The sequence below is a fragment of the Aquarana catesbeiana genome, linkage group LG08, assembly GCF_042186555.1.
Source record: "Aquarana catesbeiana isolate 2022-GZ linkage group LG08, ASM4218655v1, whole genome shotgun sequence".
Lineage (NCBI taxonomy): Eukaryota > Metazoa > Chordata > Amphibia > Anura > Ranidae > Aquarana > Aquarana catesbeiana.
In genome coordinates, this window is record NC_133331.1 from 255,063,863 (window position 1) to 255,077,885 (window position 14,023).

At 42.9% G+C, this 14,023-nt stretch overlaps 1 protein-coding gene across 1 annotated transcript in view; it reads left to right on the top strand.

The window, feature by feature from the left end:
* Positions 1–14,023, top strand: part of PATL1 (PAT1 homolog 1, processing body mRNA decay factor) — a 119,443-nt gene that overhangs the window by 20,499 nt on the left and 84,921 nt on the right. The window contains exon 3 of the mRNA XM_073597032.1: positions 8,989–9,182. Coding sequence (XP_073453133.1) covers positions 8,989–9,182 — 194 coding nt within the window. The remainder of the gene's footprint in view (positions 1–8,988; positions 9,183–14,023) is intronic.

A 14,023-nucleotide genomic window follows, 5' to 3' on the forward strand; every position in this document is an offset into this window, starting at 1 on the left:
AGCATGCGTGTTTGTACTTTCAACTTTTGTGAGACGGATTTGTGTACTGACCATACAGAAATCTGACAACAAACCGTTGTCCGCCGAAAATTTACTAGCCTGTCATCCAACATTTGTTGGCTGAAAGTTGGACAACAATTGTCAAAAGGAGTGTACTGACGGTAAGATTTTAGGACAACAGTCTGTCAACAATCTCTTGCCAACACTCGTATCGTGTGTATGAAGCTTTACAGTATTCATTAAAAACGGGTTTAGTCTGCACACATTTGCAAATAAATGCATAAGCTACAAAGCCTTCCCAAGGCATCCTGGTGTTTTCTGTTGTCCTAACTCTAAATTTTGTAAGCTTCCATAGTGGAAGTACATGCATTATAATGGATAAGCAGATGGCAGGTGAGCCTGGAGGTAGCCCTCCCCTCAAAGGCACAGGGGCACACTGGACACCCAGCACATAGCATAATGGTAGTAAAGGTGTCCAGTGCATTACCTCACCAATATTTCAACAATACAAACAAATGGCCACTGCCCTCACATATAACTGGCCTTTGCAGCAAGGAGCACATGGAAAGGCAATGCATGCAAAACAAAACCAGAGAAATTCTCAACTTGCCAACCAGTCTGTGTCCAACCGAATGATCCTGTCTAACAGTATGCGTTGCAGTAACATTAGCACTCTGCAGTGCGATTTGTGCCCATTCATTTTGTATGATCTCAAATCGCACCACAAAAGTACTCCTATATATGTGAGTACTTGACCAAAAGTATTGATACTCTTACTCGCCTTTAAAAAAAAACTGTATCGAATGCAACCCTACAACAAACTGTATTAAATTGTTATACAAATATATATATATATCTATATAGATATAGATATAGATATATATCTATATAGATATATAGATATATATCTCAAATCTTGATTCTTTTTTGGCAATAACGTGGTGTGGGTTGATTTCTGCCAGTCACAGGCTGTGTCTTAGAATAAGAAGGAGGTGTAGCCTCCAGTAATATCCCATCTACATTGTGATTGGCTGGTTAGTGGCCATGAGTGGTAGGGAGGGAGTGGGCTGTCATTTTATCCCTGTGTGTATACCTACATGTGTGACTCTATGGTCACATGAGCTGCTCAGATGTGTTAGGAAATACGCAGCATAGAAACTCACTGAAAACTAAGCATGTGTAAAGTTGTCACCACAGCTGCAAAATCCCTAGCTGAATTGGGGACATGAAGACATGAGATGGAGAGGAGCAATATCAACCACGTTTTTCACAGAATACAGAGAACAAATCCCATAGTGACTGAGTATGAACAGCATGTAATACACCATTGTTTGATAGTTTTGTATGTTGGCTTAGTGATACTTTAAGTAGCATAAAGGGGCAGATCAAAGCCCTTGTTTAGTTTGTCACATTGTTCCAGCTGTACGACCACCTCTGTCTCCATGGGATGCCAAGGTGATGTCTCTTTTACAGGCTTCTTCTATTTTAGCCACTGCGAGAGGATCCCTTTGTCATTTTTAGGTTCAAGGTTTTTCTTTTTATTAGCCATTAATTCAGCTCGTAGGGTTTTGGAGTTGGCTGCACTTCCTTCAGGGAAGCTTTCCTGGTCGACCTCAGTCTTCCTTTTTACCTAAAGTGGTTTTCTTGTCCAACTTGAATCACAACTTGAATTCTACCTGAGGGTCTTCAAAAAGGTTGGGATGCTTCTTGAGCCACTATTTTTAGGTAATTTCATCATCTCTCTTCACAGGCCTATGGTATCAAGAGCGAGGTTCCTTTTCTAGTCAGGGCCCGTTTCACCAGGAGTTTCAGGGCCTCCTGGGCTATTCAGTATCAAGCGTTTGTTCAAGTTTGCAAGGCTGCTACCTGATTGTCTTTTCATACGTTTATCAGGTGGATGTTCATGCCTCTGCAATCATTCGTTTTGGGTGAAAGGTTTTGCAGGCAGCATTGTAGTGGGGTTCACCCTTATTTTGTGTTGATTTTTGAACCTGTTGGCCTTGTTACTGTGTTTGGCCACTCCTCATGTTCAGTACTTTAGGACATCCCAAGTAATTGTGAATACGAAGAAGTTCTGTGATGTACAATTGAGAAATTACGATTTTTGGTTTACCTGGAAAATCCTTTTCTGGGACTACATCACAGGACACTGGAATCCCTCACCTCTTTTATTTGTGTTCCTCATTGCTTACTCCAAAAACCTGAGGCTTGGTAGGCTGGAAGGGGGTATGCCTGGACTGAGAAATTGATGATGATTTTTTTTTTTTTTTTTTGGGACAGTGTCCATTCACCTGAAGGTGTCAGTATAACTAAAGTAGTCATGAATATGAAGAAGCCTTGGGTCCTGTGATGTACTCCAAAAATTGTACAGGTATCCAAAAATTCTAACCTCGTCACATACTGTTGGCTAGCTGCAGCTTGGCAGCTTTATTTTATATAGTCATTCTACACCTTCCTCCTTTATCCCAATGTTTTATAGTATTCTATGTGCTTACGAACAGCAAGCCTACCAAAGTTATGCACCAAGTAATTGTCTAATGAACTTTTCTACATGAAGCTCCAGTAAGCAAGCCACGTAATATTTCCCTATAATTCCAACACTTTGTATTAATATACTTTGAACGTGACAGCCATTCAATTATTTAAAGGGAAATCTTTTTAGTTACCGTATTTAAAAAAAAAAAAAAAAAAAAAATTCTACTTACATTCTCTGTGCAATGATTTTGTACAGAGCAGTTTCGATCTTCCTCTTCTCTGGGGTGCCCCCATAAGAAGCCACTTGCTATGGAGACACTTGTGCATTCTTGCTTCTGAGCCCTGCTCTGTGTGTCAGTACTGGCTCCTGCTGCTCTTTCCCAGCCAATGAGGAGGCAGAGACCTGGGAGAAAATCTGCTCTCGTGCACATTGCTGGATTGTGAATGGGCTCAGGTATGTTTTTGGGGGGCTGCGGGGGTCACAGCATACTGAAGATTTTTTTACCTTAATACATAGGATGCGTGAAGGTAAAAAACCTTCAGCCTTTAGAACCACTTGAAACATTCGCTTCAGGTGAATCTTCCTGGTGCACATGTTTTAAATTAAAGTAATTGCTTTAACTGCAGTCAATGTTTGGGAATTGTCACATTCACTACAATATAAATATGCCCCTTAACCACTTCAGCCCCGGAAGGTTTTACCCCCTTCCTGACCAGAGCACTTTTTACAATTCGGCACTGCGTCGCTTTAACTGCTAATTGCGCGGTCATGCAATGCTGTACCCAAACGAAATTTGCGTCCTTTTCTTCCCACAAATAGAGCTTTCTTTTGATAGTATTTGATCACCTCTGCCGTTTTTATTTTTTGCGCTATACACGGAAAAAGACCGAAAATTTTGAAAAAAAATGATATTTTCTACTTTTTGTTCTAAAAAAAATCCAATAAACTCAATTTTAGTCATACATTTAGGCCAAAATGTATTCGGCCACATGTCTTTGGTAAAAAAAATGTCAATAAGTGTATATTTATTGGTTTGCGCAAAAGTTATAGCGTCTACAAACTAGGGTACATTTTCTGGAATTTACACAGCCTTTAATTTATGACTGCCTATGTCGTTTCTTGAGGTGCTAAAATGGCAGGGCAGTACAAACCCCCCCCAAATGACCCCATTTTGGAAAGTAGACACCCCAAGGAATTTGCTGAGAGGCATGTTGAGCCCATTGAATATTCATTTTTTTTGTCCCAAGTGATTGAACAATGACAAAAAAAAAAAAAAAAAAAAAAATTACAAAAAGTTGTCACTAAATGATATATTGCTCACACAGGCCATGGGCATATGTGGAATTGCACCCCAAAATACATTTAGCTGCTTCTCCTGAGTATGGGGATACCACATGTGTGAGACTTTTTGGGAGCCTAGCCGCGTACGGGGCCCCGAAAACCAATCACTGCCTTCAGGATTTCTAAGGGCGTACATTTTTGATTTTACTCCTCACTACCTATCACAGTTTTGAAGGCCATAAAATGCCCAGATGACATAAAACCCCCCCAAATGACCCCATTTTGGAAAGTAGACACCCCAAGCTATTTGCTTTGAGGCATGTTGAGTCCATGGAATGTTTTATATTTTGACACAAGTTGCGGGAAAGTGACAAATTTTTTTTTTTTTTTTTTTTTTTTTGCACAAAGTTGTCACTAAATGATATATTGCTCACACAGGCCATGGGCATATGTGGAATTGCACCCCAAAATACATTTAGCTGCTTCTCCTGAGTATGGGGATACCACATGTGTGGGACTTTTTGGGAGCCTAGCCGCGTACGGGACCCCGAAAACCAATCACTGCCACTGTACATTTTTGATTTTACTCCTCACTGCCTATCACAGTTTCGGAGGCCATGGAATGCCCAGGTGGCACAAACCCCCCCCAAATGACCCCATTTTGGAAAGTAGACACCCCAAGCTATTTGCTGAGAGGCATGGTGAGTATTTTGCAGCTCTCATTTGTTTTTGAAAATAAAGAAAGACGAGAAAAAAAATTTTTTTTTTTCTTTTTTCAATTTTCAAAACTTTGTGACAAAAAGTGAGGTCTGCAAAATACTCACTATACCTCTCATCAAATAGCTTGGGGTGTCTACTTTCCAAAATGGGGTCATTTGGGGGTTTTTTTTGCCACCTGGGCATTCCATGGCCTCCGAAACTGTGATAGGCAGTGAAGAGTGAAATCAAAAATTTACGGCCTTAGAAAGCCTGAAGGCGGTGCTTGGTTTTCGGGGTCCCGTACGCGGCTAGGCTCCCAAAAAGTCCCACACATGTGGTATCCCCGTACTCAGGAGAAGCAGCAGAATGTATTTTGGGGTGTAATTTCACATATTCCCATGGCATGTTTGAGCAATATATCATTTAGTGACAACTTTGCGCAAAAAAAAATAAAAAAAATAAAAAATTGTCTCTTTCCCGCAACTTGTGTCACAATATAAATTATTCCATGGACTCAACATGACTCTCAGCAAATAGCTTGGGGTGTCTACTTTCCAAAATGGGGTCATTTGGGGGGGTTTTGAACTGTCCTGGCATTTTATGCACAACATCTAGAAGCTTATGTCACACATCACCCACACTTCTAACCACTTGAAGACAAAGCCCTTTCTGACACTTATTGTTTACATAAAAAAATAATTTTTTTTTGCAAGAAAATTACTTTGAACCCCCAAACATTATATATTTTTTTTAAAGCAAATGCCCTACAGATTAAAATGGTGGGTGTTTCATTTTTTTTTTTCACACAGTATTTGCGCAGCGATTTTTCAAACGCATTTTTTGGGGAAAAAACACACTTTTTTACATTTTAATGCACTAAAACACACTATATTGCCCAAATGTTTGATGAAATAAAAAAGATGATCTTAGGCCGAGTACATGGATACCAAACATGACATGCTTTAAAATTGCGCACAAACGTGCAGTGGCGACAAACTAAATACATTTTTAAAAGCCTTTAAAAGCCTTTACAGGTTACCACTTTAGATTTACAGAGGAGGTCTACTGCTAAACTTACTGCCCTCGATCTGACCTTCGCGGCGATACCTCACATGCATGGTGCAATTGCTGTTTACATTTGACGCCAGACCGACGCTTGCGTTCGCCTTAGCGCGAGAGCAGGGGGGACAGGGGTGCTTTTTTTTTTTTTTTTTTTTTCTTTATTATTATTATTTTTTTATCTTATTTTTAAACTGTTCCTTTCATTTTTTTTTTTTTTTTTAATCATTTTTATTGTTATCTCAGGGAATGTAAATATCCCCTATCATAGCAATAGGTAGTGACAGGTACTCTTTTTTGCAAAAATTGGGGTCTATTAGACCCTAGATTTCTCCTCTGCCCTCAAAGCATCTGACCACACCAAGATCGGTGTGATAAAATGCTTTCCCAATTTCCCAATGGCGCTGTTTACATCCGGCGAAATCTAAGTCATAAAATGCTCGTAGCTTCCGGTTTCTTAGGCCATAGAGATGTTTGGAGCCACTCTGGTCTCTGATCAGCTCTATGGTCAGCTGGCTGAATCACCGGCTGCATTTTCAGGTTCCCTGTTGAGACAGGAGAGCCAGAGAAAAACACGGAAGACGTTGGGGGGGGGAGGGGCATTCCCTCCCACGGCTTGTAAAAGCAGTCTAGAGGCTAATTAGCCGCTAGGATTGCTTTTACATGAAAGCCGACCGCTGGCTGAAAAGAATGATACCAAGATGATACCTAAACCTGCAGGCATCATTCTGGTATAACCACTCAAAGTCGTGAATGGCGTACCTGAAGACAAAAAAATGGTTAACAATAAAGCACAGTAAACGGTAAGGTATAAAAAATTGCATACCTGAAAAGCAAACATGATAAAACATAATAACAATAAAACATTGCAGAATAGAATACAGTAAAAAAGAACAGAACAATAGAGAGAGAGAATAGAGAGAGAGAGAACAATAAAACGACAACTATTTTTTTTTTATTTTATATTTTTGTATGTGTTTTTTTTTTTTTTTTACACTTTTTTTTGTAACTAACTTTTATAACTGTAACCGGTTCCAGGTTCGGGTCTCTCAAAATGCGATGGCATCTTGGGAGACCCTGTGAAAGTGTGTCCTAGTCTGTGCAATGCTGTACCCTACGCTAATACTCAACTAGTGAATGGTAGCGTTCAAAATATTCACCAATGCAAAGACCAGGATTGTCAGGACAGGAGGGACAATAATAGTGGGTGTCACGTCTATATCCGCGCTTGCTGCAGACACGACATCTTTTTTGGGGGGGTTCGTTGGGTAGGGGTACTCGGGAGGACATAAAGAAAATGCCTCTCATGCAGCCGACTGCATTTGGTTGGGGATGTGAATGGGGGAAGTACGGGCGCCGCAGAAGCGGTGGGTTCCCAATTAGGATTGGCGAATGCAGCAGGAAGGGCATTATGGGCACGACGGGCCTGTGTTCGTCTTCTTGGTGGCAGCGGGACACTACTTGTGCTTGTCACCTCACCAGCTTGAACTGCACTTATGGGACTCGCCACGTCACCAAGTGTTACTGCAGTGCTGGTTTGACTACGACCGGGGTGTACTAGGCCGCTGGTGCTTGCCAGTTCACCAAAACGCTACAAAAAAAACTGTTAGCGATCGCAGGGATCAGGCCTGACTCTGCGAACGCTGCAGTTATGCGTTTAGTGTTTTGTAAGTGTCAGTGATCGATCGATACTGCACTTGGGTGGGCTGGGCTGGGCCGGGCGGAGGGGCAAAACGCAGGTGCTAGCAGGTATCTGGGCTGATCCCGCTAACACTGCGTTTGTGGGAACCCTAAACTGCTGGGGACGCTAGTATAGATCTGATCGGATCAGATATTGATCCGATCAGATACTATACCACTAAGGGAGGCGTATGCTGCGTGCGTGGGTGTTAGCGGTACTGGCGCTAACCTGACGCTGCCTGGGGCTGGTGCTTGCCAGTTCACCAAAACGCTACCAAAAAAACTGTTAGCGATCGCAGGGATCAGGCCTGACTATGCGAACGCTGCAGTTATGCGTTTAGTGTTTTGTAAGTGACAGTGATCGATCGATACTGCACTTGGGTGGGCCGGGCAGAGGGGCAAAACGCAGGTGCTAGCGGGTATCTGGGCTGATCCCGCTAACACTGCGTTTTCGGGAACCCTAAACTGCTGGGGACGCTAGTATAGATCTGATTGGATCAGATATTGATCCGTACAGATACTATACCACTAAGGGAGGCGTATGCTGCGTGCGTGGGTGTTAGCGGTACTGGCGCTAATCTGACGCTGCCTGGGGCGACGCATATCACCGCCGGGCGATCAGGGGGCTAAACCTTTATTAGATAATAAACGACGGGTGCCCTGACACTATAAAAAATAAACAAACTAACCAGCGTCACTCGTAACAGTTATACAGTGATCAGTGGTGAAAGGGTTAACTAGGGGGCAATCAAGGGGTTAAAACCTTTATTAGATAGTATATGGGGGTCCCTGTCGCTATAAAACGCTGACGGCGAACCTAAATATTTACGTCTCTAACTAGCGTCACCAGCGACACTAATACAGCGATCAGAAAAATGATCGCTTAGTGACACTGGTGACAGGGGGTGATCAAGGGGTTAAAACTTTATTAGGGGGGGTTAGGGGGGTATCCTAGACCTAAAGGGGGGTAATACTCACTGCCCTAACACTGTAACTGTCACAAACTGACACTATGCAGTAATCAGAAAAAAAAAAAAAAAAATACTGCTAATGTCAGTTTGTGACGGGGGGGGGGGGGTGATTGGGGGGGGATCGGGGGGGGGATCGGGGGTGTAAAGTATGCCTGGCATGTTCTACTGTGTGTGTTTGTGTTGTGTGGACTTACATGTCTTCTCTCCTCGGCGCTGGACGGAAACTGCCAGACCGAGGAGAGATGACATCACATCCTCTGCCTGTGTGAAACTATACACAGGCAGAGGAGGATTCCCATTGGCTGGGAGCGATCGCGAGGGGGGGGCCACGATCGGATGGTCTCCCCCTCGCCTCCCGACGCTCCCAGTCAGATGCCGACCGCCGATGGCACCGGGGGGGGGTCCGATCGGACCCCCCGCCCGCGGGAGGCAGATCACGTACAGGTACGTGATTCTGCCTGCCCGTGCCATTCTGCCGACGTGTATATATACGTTAGGCGGTCGGCAAGTGGTTAAGCAAAAATATTGGTCATGCCGCTAAATATTATTGTAAGGGTCAACTAAAAAAGTGCTCCAGATAAATATCAGTTTTAAGATGTTTTTATGCAAAAACACTTTGGCTTTCATTTGTTGGAGACAATTCCAGATAATAGCCTGTCGTCACTGTGTTGCAAACAAGCAGTTTCCATATTATAAGGTTCCACACAACTTCAGCCTCTGTTTTGTAACTGCATAGTGCTAAATATTTCTGTATTTGTGTCAATGTTTTGTTTTTTCATTTGTAGCAGCTGGTTCAGTTTTCCTGTCCTCTTTTCTCTGCAGATGATGATTGGCGTGAGGTACATGACCGGCTGGCAGAGATGGAGGAGAAACACACAGACTCTGACCTTTTGGCCAGAAGCTCCCCCCCCTTTACTGATCTACTGGGGGAGCAGCAAGAGGAACTGGAGCACAGCCTGAGCCAGCTGGTGAGAGAGATTGAAGAGCCAGCATTGCCAAGAGGGTCACGTACCCAGGTAAGTGTATAGTAAAGCGCCTATATGTAAATTCCCCTAATCATTACATATTTAAAAAGAAACTTCAGTCTGCTTACATAATTTGTAATAAAAACATCTTTGCCATTCTGAAGCTTCCTTCCAACCACTTTGTATATTATTTAATATATACTGTGATTCTGTACTTGCCAAATATGCTGCAGAAATCTCTGTGGGCAGCTGAAGCTGCTGCCTGTTCACTTCCTGGATTTACACAGACACACTCTTCCAGCCCTGCAGCTTTCACTAGCCCTCTCATGACTCGACTCATCCCCCCTCACTTCCTGGCAAACTCTCACAAGAAAGCTGTGCATGATGTCATAAGTAAGGATGAGCTCAGGCATGTTCGCAACTCCACGTGCCCGCGCCCGCCATTAAGCTGACACTGCGCATCGCTATTCACATAAACCTGCCCCCGATTAAAAGTGATTTCACGGCTAATTGGCCGCAGAGACCACATTTATCTGAAAGAGGACCATCTGCCTTTGAAGAGGATACCCAGGTTATGGCAGCTATCTGCTGTCATTACAATGGTATTCCACTTCAAACAGCCGACGTACAACGACGGCAGGCGGTCCGCAAGTAGTTATTGACAAAGCCATTTTTTGCGATACAGCACTGCGTCGCTTTAACTGACAATTGCGTGGTCGTGCAACGTTGTACCCAAATAAAATTGATGTCCTTTTTTTTTCCCCCACAAATAGAGCTTTCTTTTAGTGATATTTGATCACCTCTGCGGTTTTTATTTTTTTGCGCTATCAACAAAAAAGAGTGACAATTTTTGACTTATTGCTATAATATCCCAAAAAAAGTAAAATAACAAATTTCTTCATCGGTTTAGGCCAATATATATTCTACATATTTTTGGTAAAAAAAAATTGCAATAAGCATATATTGATTGGTATGCGCAAAAGTTATAGCGTCTACAAAATAGGGGTTAGATTTATGTTTTTTTTTTCTTTATACTAGATCTGCGATTTTTTAGCAGGATTGCGGCAGACAGATTGGACACTTTTAACCCTTTTTTTTGGAACCATTGACATTTTTACAGCGACCAGTGCTATAAAAATGCACCGATTACTGTGGAAATGTCACTGGCAGGGAAGGGGTTAACACTAGGGGGTGATCAAGGGGTTAAATGTGTTCCCTGGGAGGTGTTTCTAACTGTGGGGTGATGGGACTGACTGGAGGAGGAGAGATTGCTGTTCCCAATCACTAGGAACAGCAGATCCTCCCTCTCCTCCCCTGTCAGAACGGGGATCGGTCTGTTTACATTGACAGATCTCCGTTCTGGCTCTTTTCCCGCGATTGCAGCCACGTGCATCTGGTCCCCCCGCCGTGCAGCGGGCGTGTGCCAGCTATGGCGATTCATGGGAAGGAGCCGACCTGCCGCAGTATTGATGGCGGCTGTTCAGCAAGTGGTTAAAGTTTGTTTTTAAAGGTGTAACTTTTTTCTTCATAATGCATTCTCTGCATTAAGGTAAAAAAAAAAACATATTACTTGTAGCATGAAAAAAAAATGTCAAACTTTGCAATCATAAATATGTAGTTAGCTTCTAGTTAAGACATCGTATAGGAAAAAAAAAATACTGCAGATATGTGGGGATGCTGCACATGCATGCAGCTGCCTCCCAAACGCTTAGCCATGGCTAAATTCCAAACCAATCTGAGAAGCAAATATTCAGCACTTCTGTCCCTATTTTCTCTTGGCCAGTCAGGCTGCCCATCATAGTGATAGAAAATTGGTAATGTAGGGAGAGCTTGGCAGCAAGATCCTTACGAACGTAGAAGTTAACTGCAGTAAATACAGATAGTCACTTCAGGGAGTATCAGTAGCTCTATACGTTAACTTAAACATCACCTAAACTAAAGTTTTTGATGTTGCTGTTTTCAATTCGTTGGCTTTAAAGCTATTGTGAAAAAGTAAAATGATTATTTCTGCATTGTATTTTATTTGTTTCTAGCATACTCCTAAGGCTTCATGTACACGGGACGTTGTTTACCTCTCCTGAACGATTTAACTTGACAGCTAGAAACCGGCGTCTAAGAACTATTGTTTAGCCACGTTTACATGCCGCGTTTGCAAAGAAGCTTTTTTTTTTTTTTTTTTGTCAAAATAAAAAGTCTGTAAACGAAGTGCTGCTAAACATGTGATACCTCGTTTAGCAGCGTTTTACAGACATTTGGCCTGTAAAATGCCTCTGAACATCCGTCCTGAACCCATTTTTTTTGCGTTCCAACTCAACTGCCTAGAAACGACCCTGTGTACATGTACTGATAAGATAAGAGGAGAGTTCAGGGGCAGCTGAAGATAACGCCTAACTGCTCCTAAATGTCCGTTTACCAACAGCAGTGTACATGAGGCCTTACTGAACGATGTTGATGTTTGTAAACCTACTTTGCGAAGATCCACAAACATTTATCTCCTGGAAATCTGTGACATGTATTCTCTATGCATGCCCTGTTGATGGGCATTGCTGTGTCAGAATTCACAGTGCCTGTGTTCCGTCAGATTAGGCGACCTGTCAGATTTTGTAACAGAAGTGATGTTCCGGCACGGCCATCTTGGTATACCCCCCCCCTGTAAGGATACAGTGAGAAGGTGGTAAGCAAACATCTTTTTACACCCACCAGAGTCTCGCATTTCACACTAATTTTTACCAGTAAACTCAGCTTATATAATGAAATACAATATATTGAAATGTGTTTCACTGTTTTGATGAATTTTAAAAGCAGCGGTGTTCTGTCAGATTAGCAAATCTGTGAGATCAGCAGGCTTGCCGCTACTTTTAAAATTCAACATCAAAACCGTGTCACAAATTTTTAAATACTGTATTTCACTATATAAGCTCACTTTACTGTTAAAAATAAGTGTGAAAAATCTGTCAATGATGCCTTACCAATGTAGAAGTTGACCAATAGGAATTGTCCCAAAAAAATTTGGCAGAGTCTGGCAAGCATGGATGGCGTGAGTGGGTTATTCACATCATCAGATTGAAGTCCTCTTAAATTTTGCCTGGTATTTTAGAACAAACAACATTTTCTGCTTGATAATTGAAGGCTTTAGTAACAAGGAGACAGTATACTTATTATTGCTGTAATTTTGACTTTCCTGTATTCAGTTTGAATGTACACTTTTGTCTTTAATATCTCCCATCGCACACCCGGTTGTGTCTGTACCATGCTTACCTTTTTCATAATAAAGTTATATTCTGACCATCTGACCATCTGACCATGAATAAACTTCTTGATCCCCTTCAGTCCGGTTTTCGCCCTCAACACTCCACGGAAACTGCTCTCCTTAAACTCTCAAATGACCTACTAATGGCTAAAGCCAATGGACACTATTCTGTACTACTTCTCCTGGACCTCTCTGCTGCCTTTGACACAGTGGACCACCCCCTCCTCCTCAAAAAACTCCACTCCTTTGGTCTCCGTGACTGTACTCTTCGCTGGTTCTCATCCTACCTATCCCACCGCTCCTTCAGTGTCACTTACAACTCTACTTCCTCTTCTCCTCTTCCTTTTTCCGTCGGGGTCCCCCAAGGTTCTGTTCTCGGACCTCTCCTTTTCTCAATCTACACCACCTCCCTGGGTCAATTGATTGCCTCCCACGGCTTTAAATATCATCTCTACGCTGATGACACCCAAATCTATCTCTCCACCCCCCAGCTCTCTCCATCTGTCTCCTCACGCATTACCAACTTATTAGCAGACATATCAGCCTGGATGTCACATCACTTTCTCAAACTCAACCTATCCAAAACCGAGCTCATGATATTTCCTCCCTCAGGTGCCACTTCCCCTGATCTCCCTGTCAAGATCAACGGCTCAACTATCAACCCATCTCCCCACGCCAAGGTCCTAGGTGTAATCCTGGACTCTGAACTAACCTTTCGACCCCACATTCTATCACTATCCAAAGCTTGCCGCCTCTGTCTTCGCAACATCTCCAAGATACGCCCCTTCCTAACCAATGACACCACAAAGCTTCTAATCCACTCCCTGGTCATCTCCCGCCTTGACTACTGCAACTCCCTCCTCATTGGTTTACCTCTAAATAGGCTATCCCCACTTCAGTCCATCATGAACGCTGCGGCCAGGCTCATCCACCACACAAACCGCTCAGCGTCTGCTACACCCCTCTGCCAATCCCTCCATTGGCTGCCACTCAGTCACCGAATTAAATTCAAGATACTAACTATAACTTACAAAGCCATCCACAACCTGGCCCCTAGCTACATCTCTAACCTAGTCACAAAATACCAACCTAATCGTTCTCTTCGCTCCTCCCAAGACCTCCTGCTCTCAAACTCCCTTGTCACCTCATCCCATGCTCGCCTTCAGGACTTCTCCAGAGCCTCCCCCATCCTCTGGAATGCTCTTCCCCAATCCGTCCGATTTTCTCCTACCTTATCCACTTTCAGACGATCCCTGAAAACTCATCTCTTCAGAGAAGCCTATCTGGCCCCCACCTAACAACTGTACATTTATCTTCTCAATCAGCACATCACCCACAGCTATTACCTCTTGTATCTCTTAACCTTCCCTCTTAGATTGTAAGCTCTAAGTGAGCAGGGCCCTCTGATTCCTACTGTATCAAATTGTATTGTATTTGTACTGTCTACCCTCAAGTTGTAAAGCGCTACGTAAACTGTTGGCGCTATATAAATATTGTATAATAATAATAATAATTCTGACTGTGAAAAAAGAAGTGTGATTGCAAAACTCCGGTGGGTGTAAAAAGATGTCCGCTTGCCACCTTCTCACTGTATCCTTACTGCAGCTGAGTGCGGGATGTACCAAGATGGCCGTGCCACAAA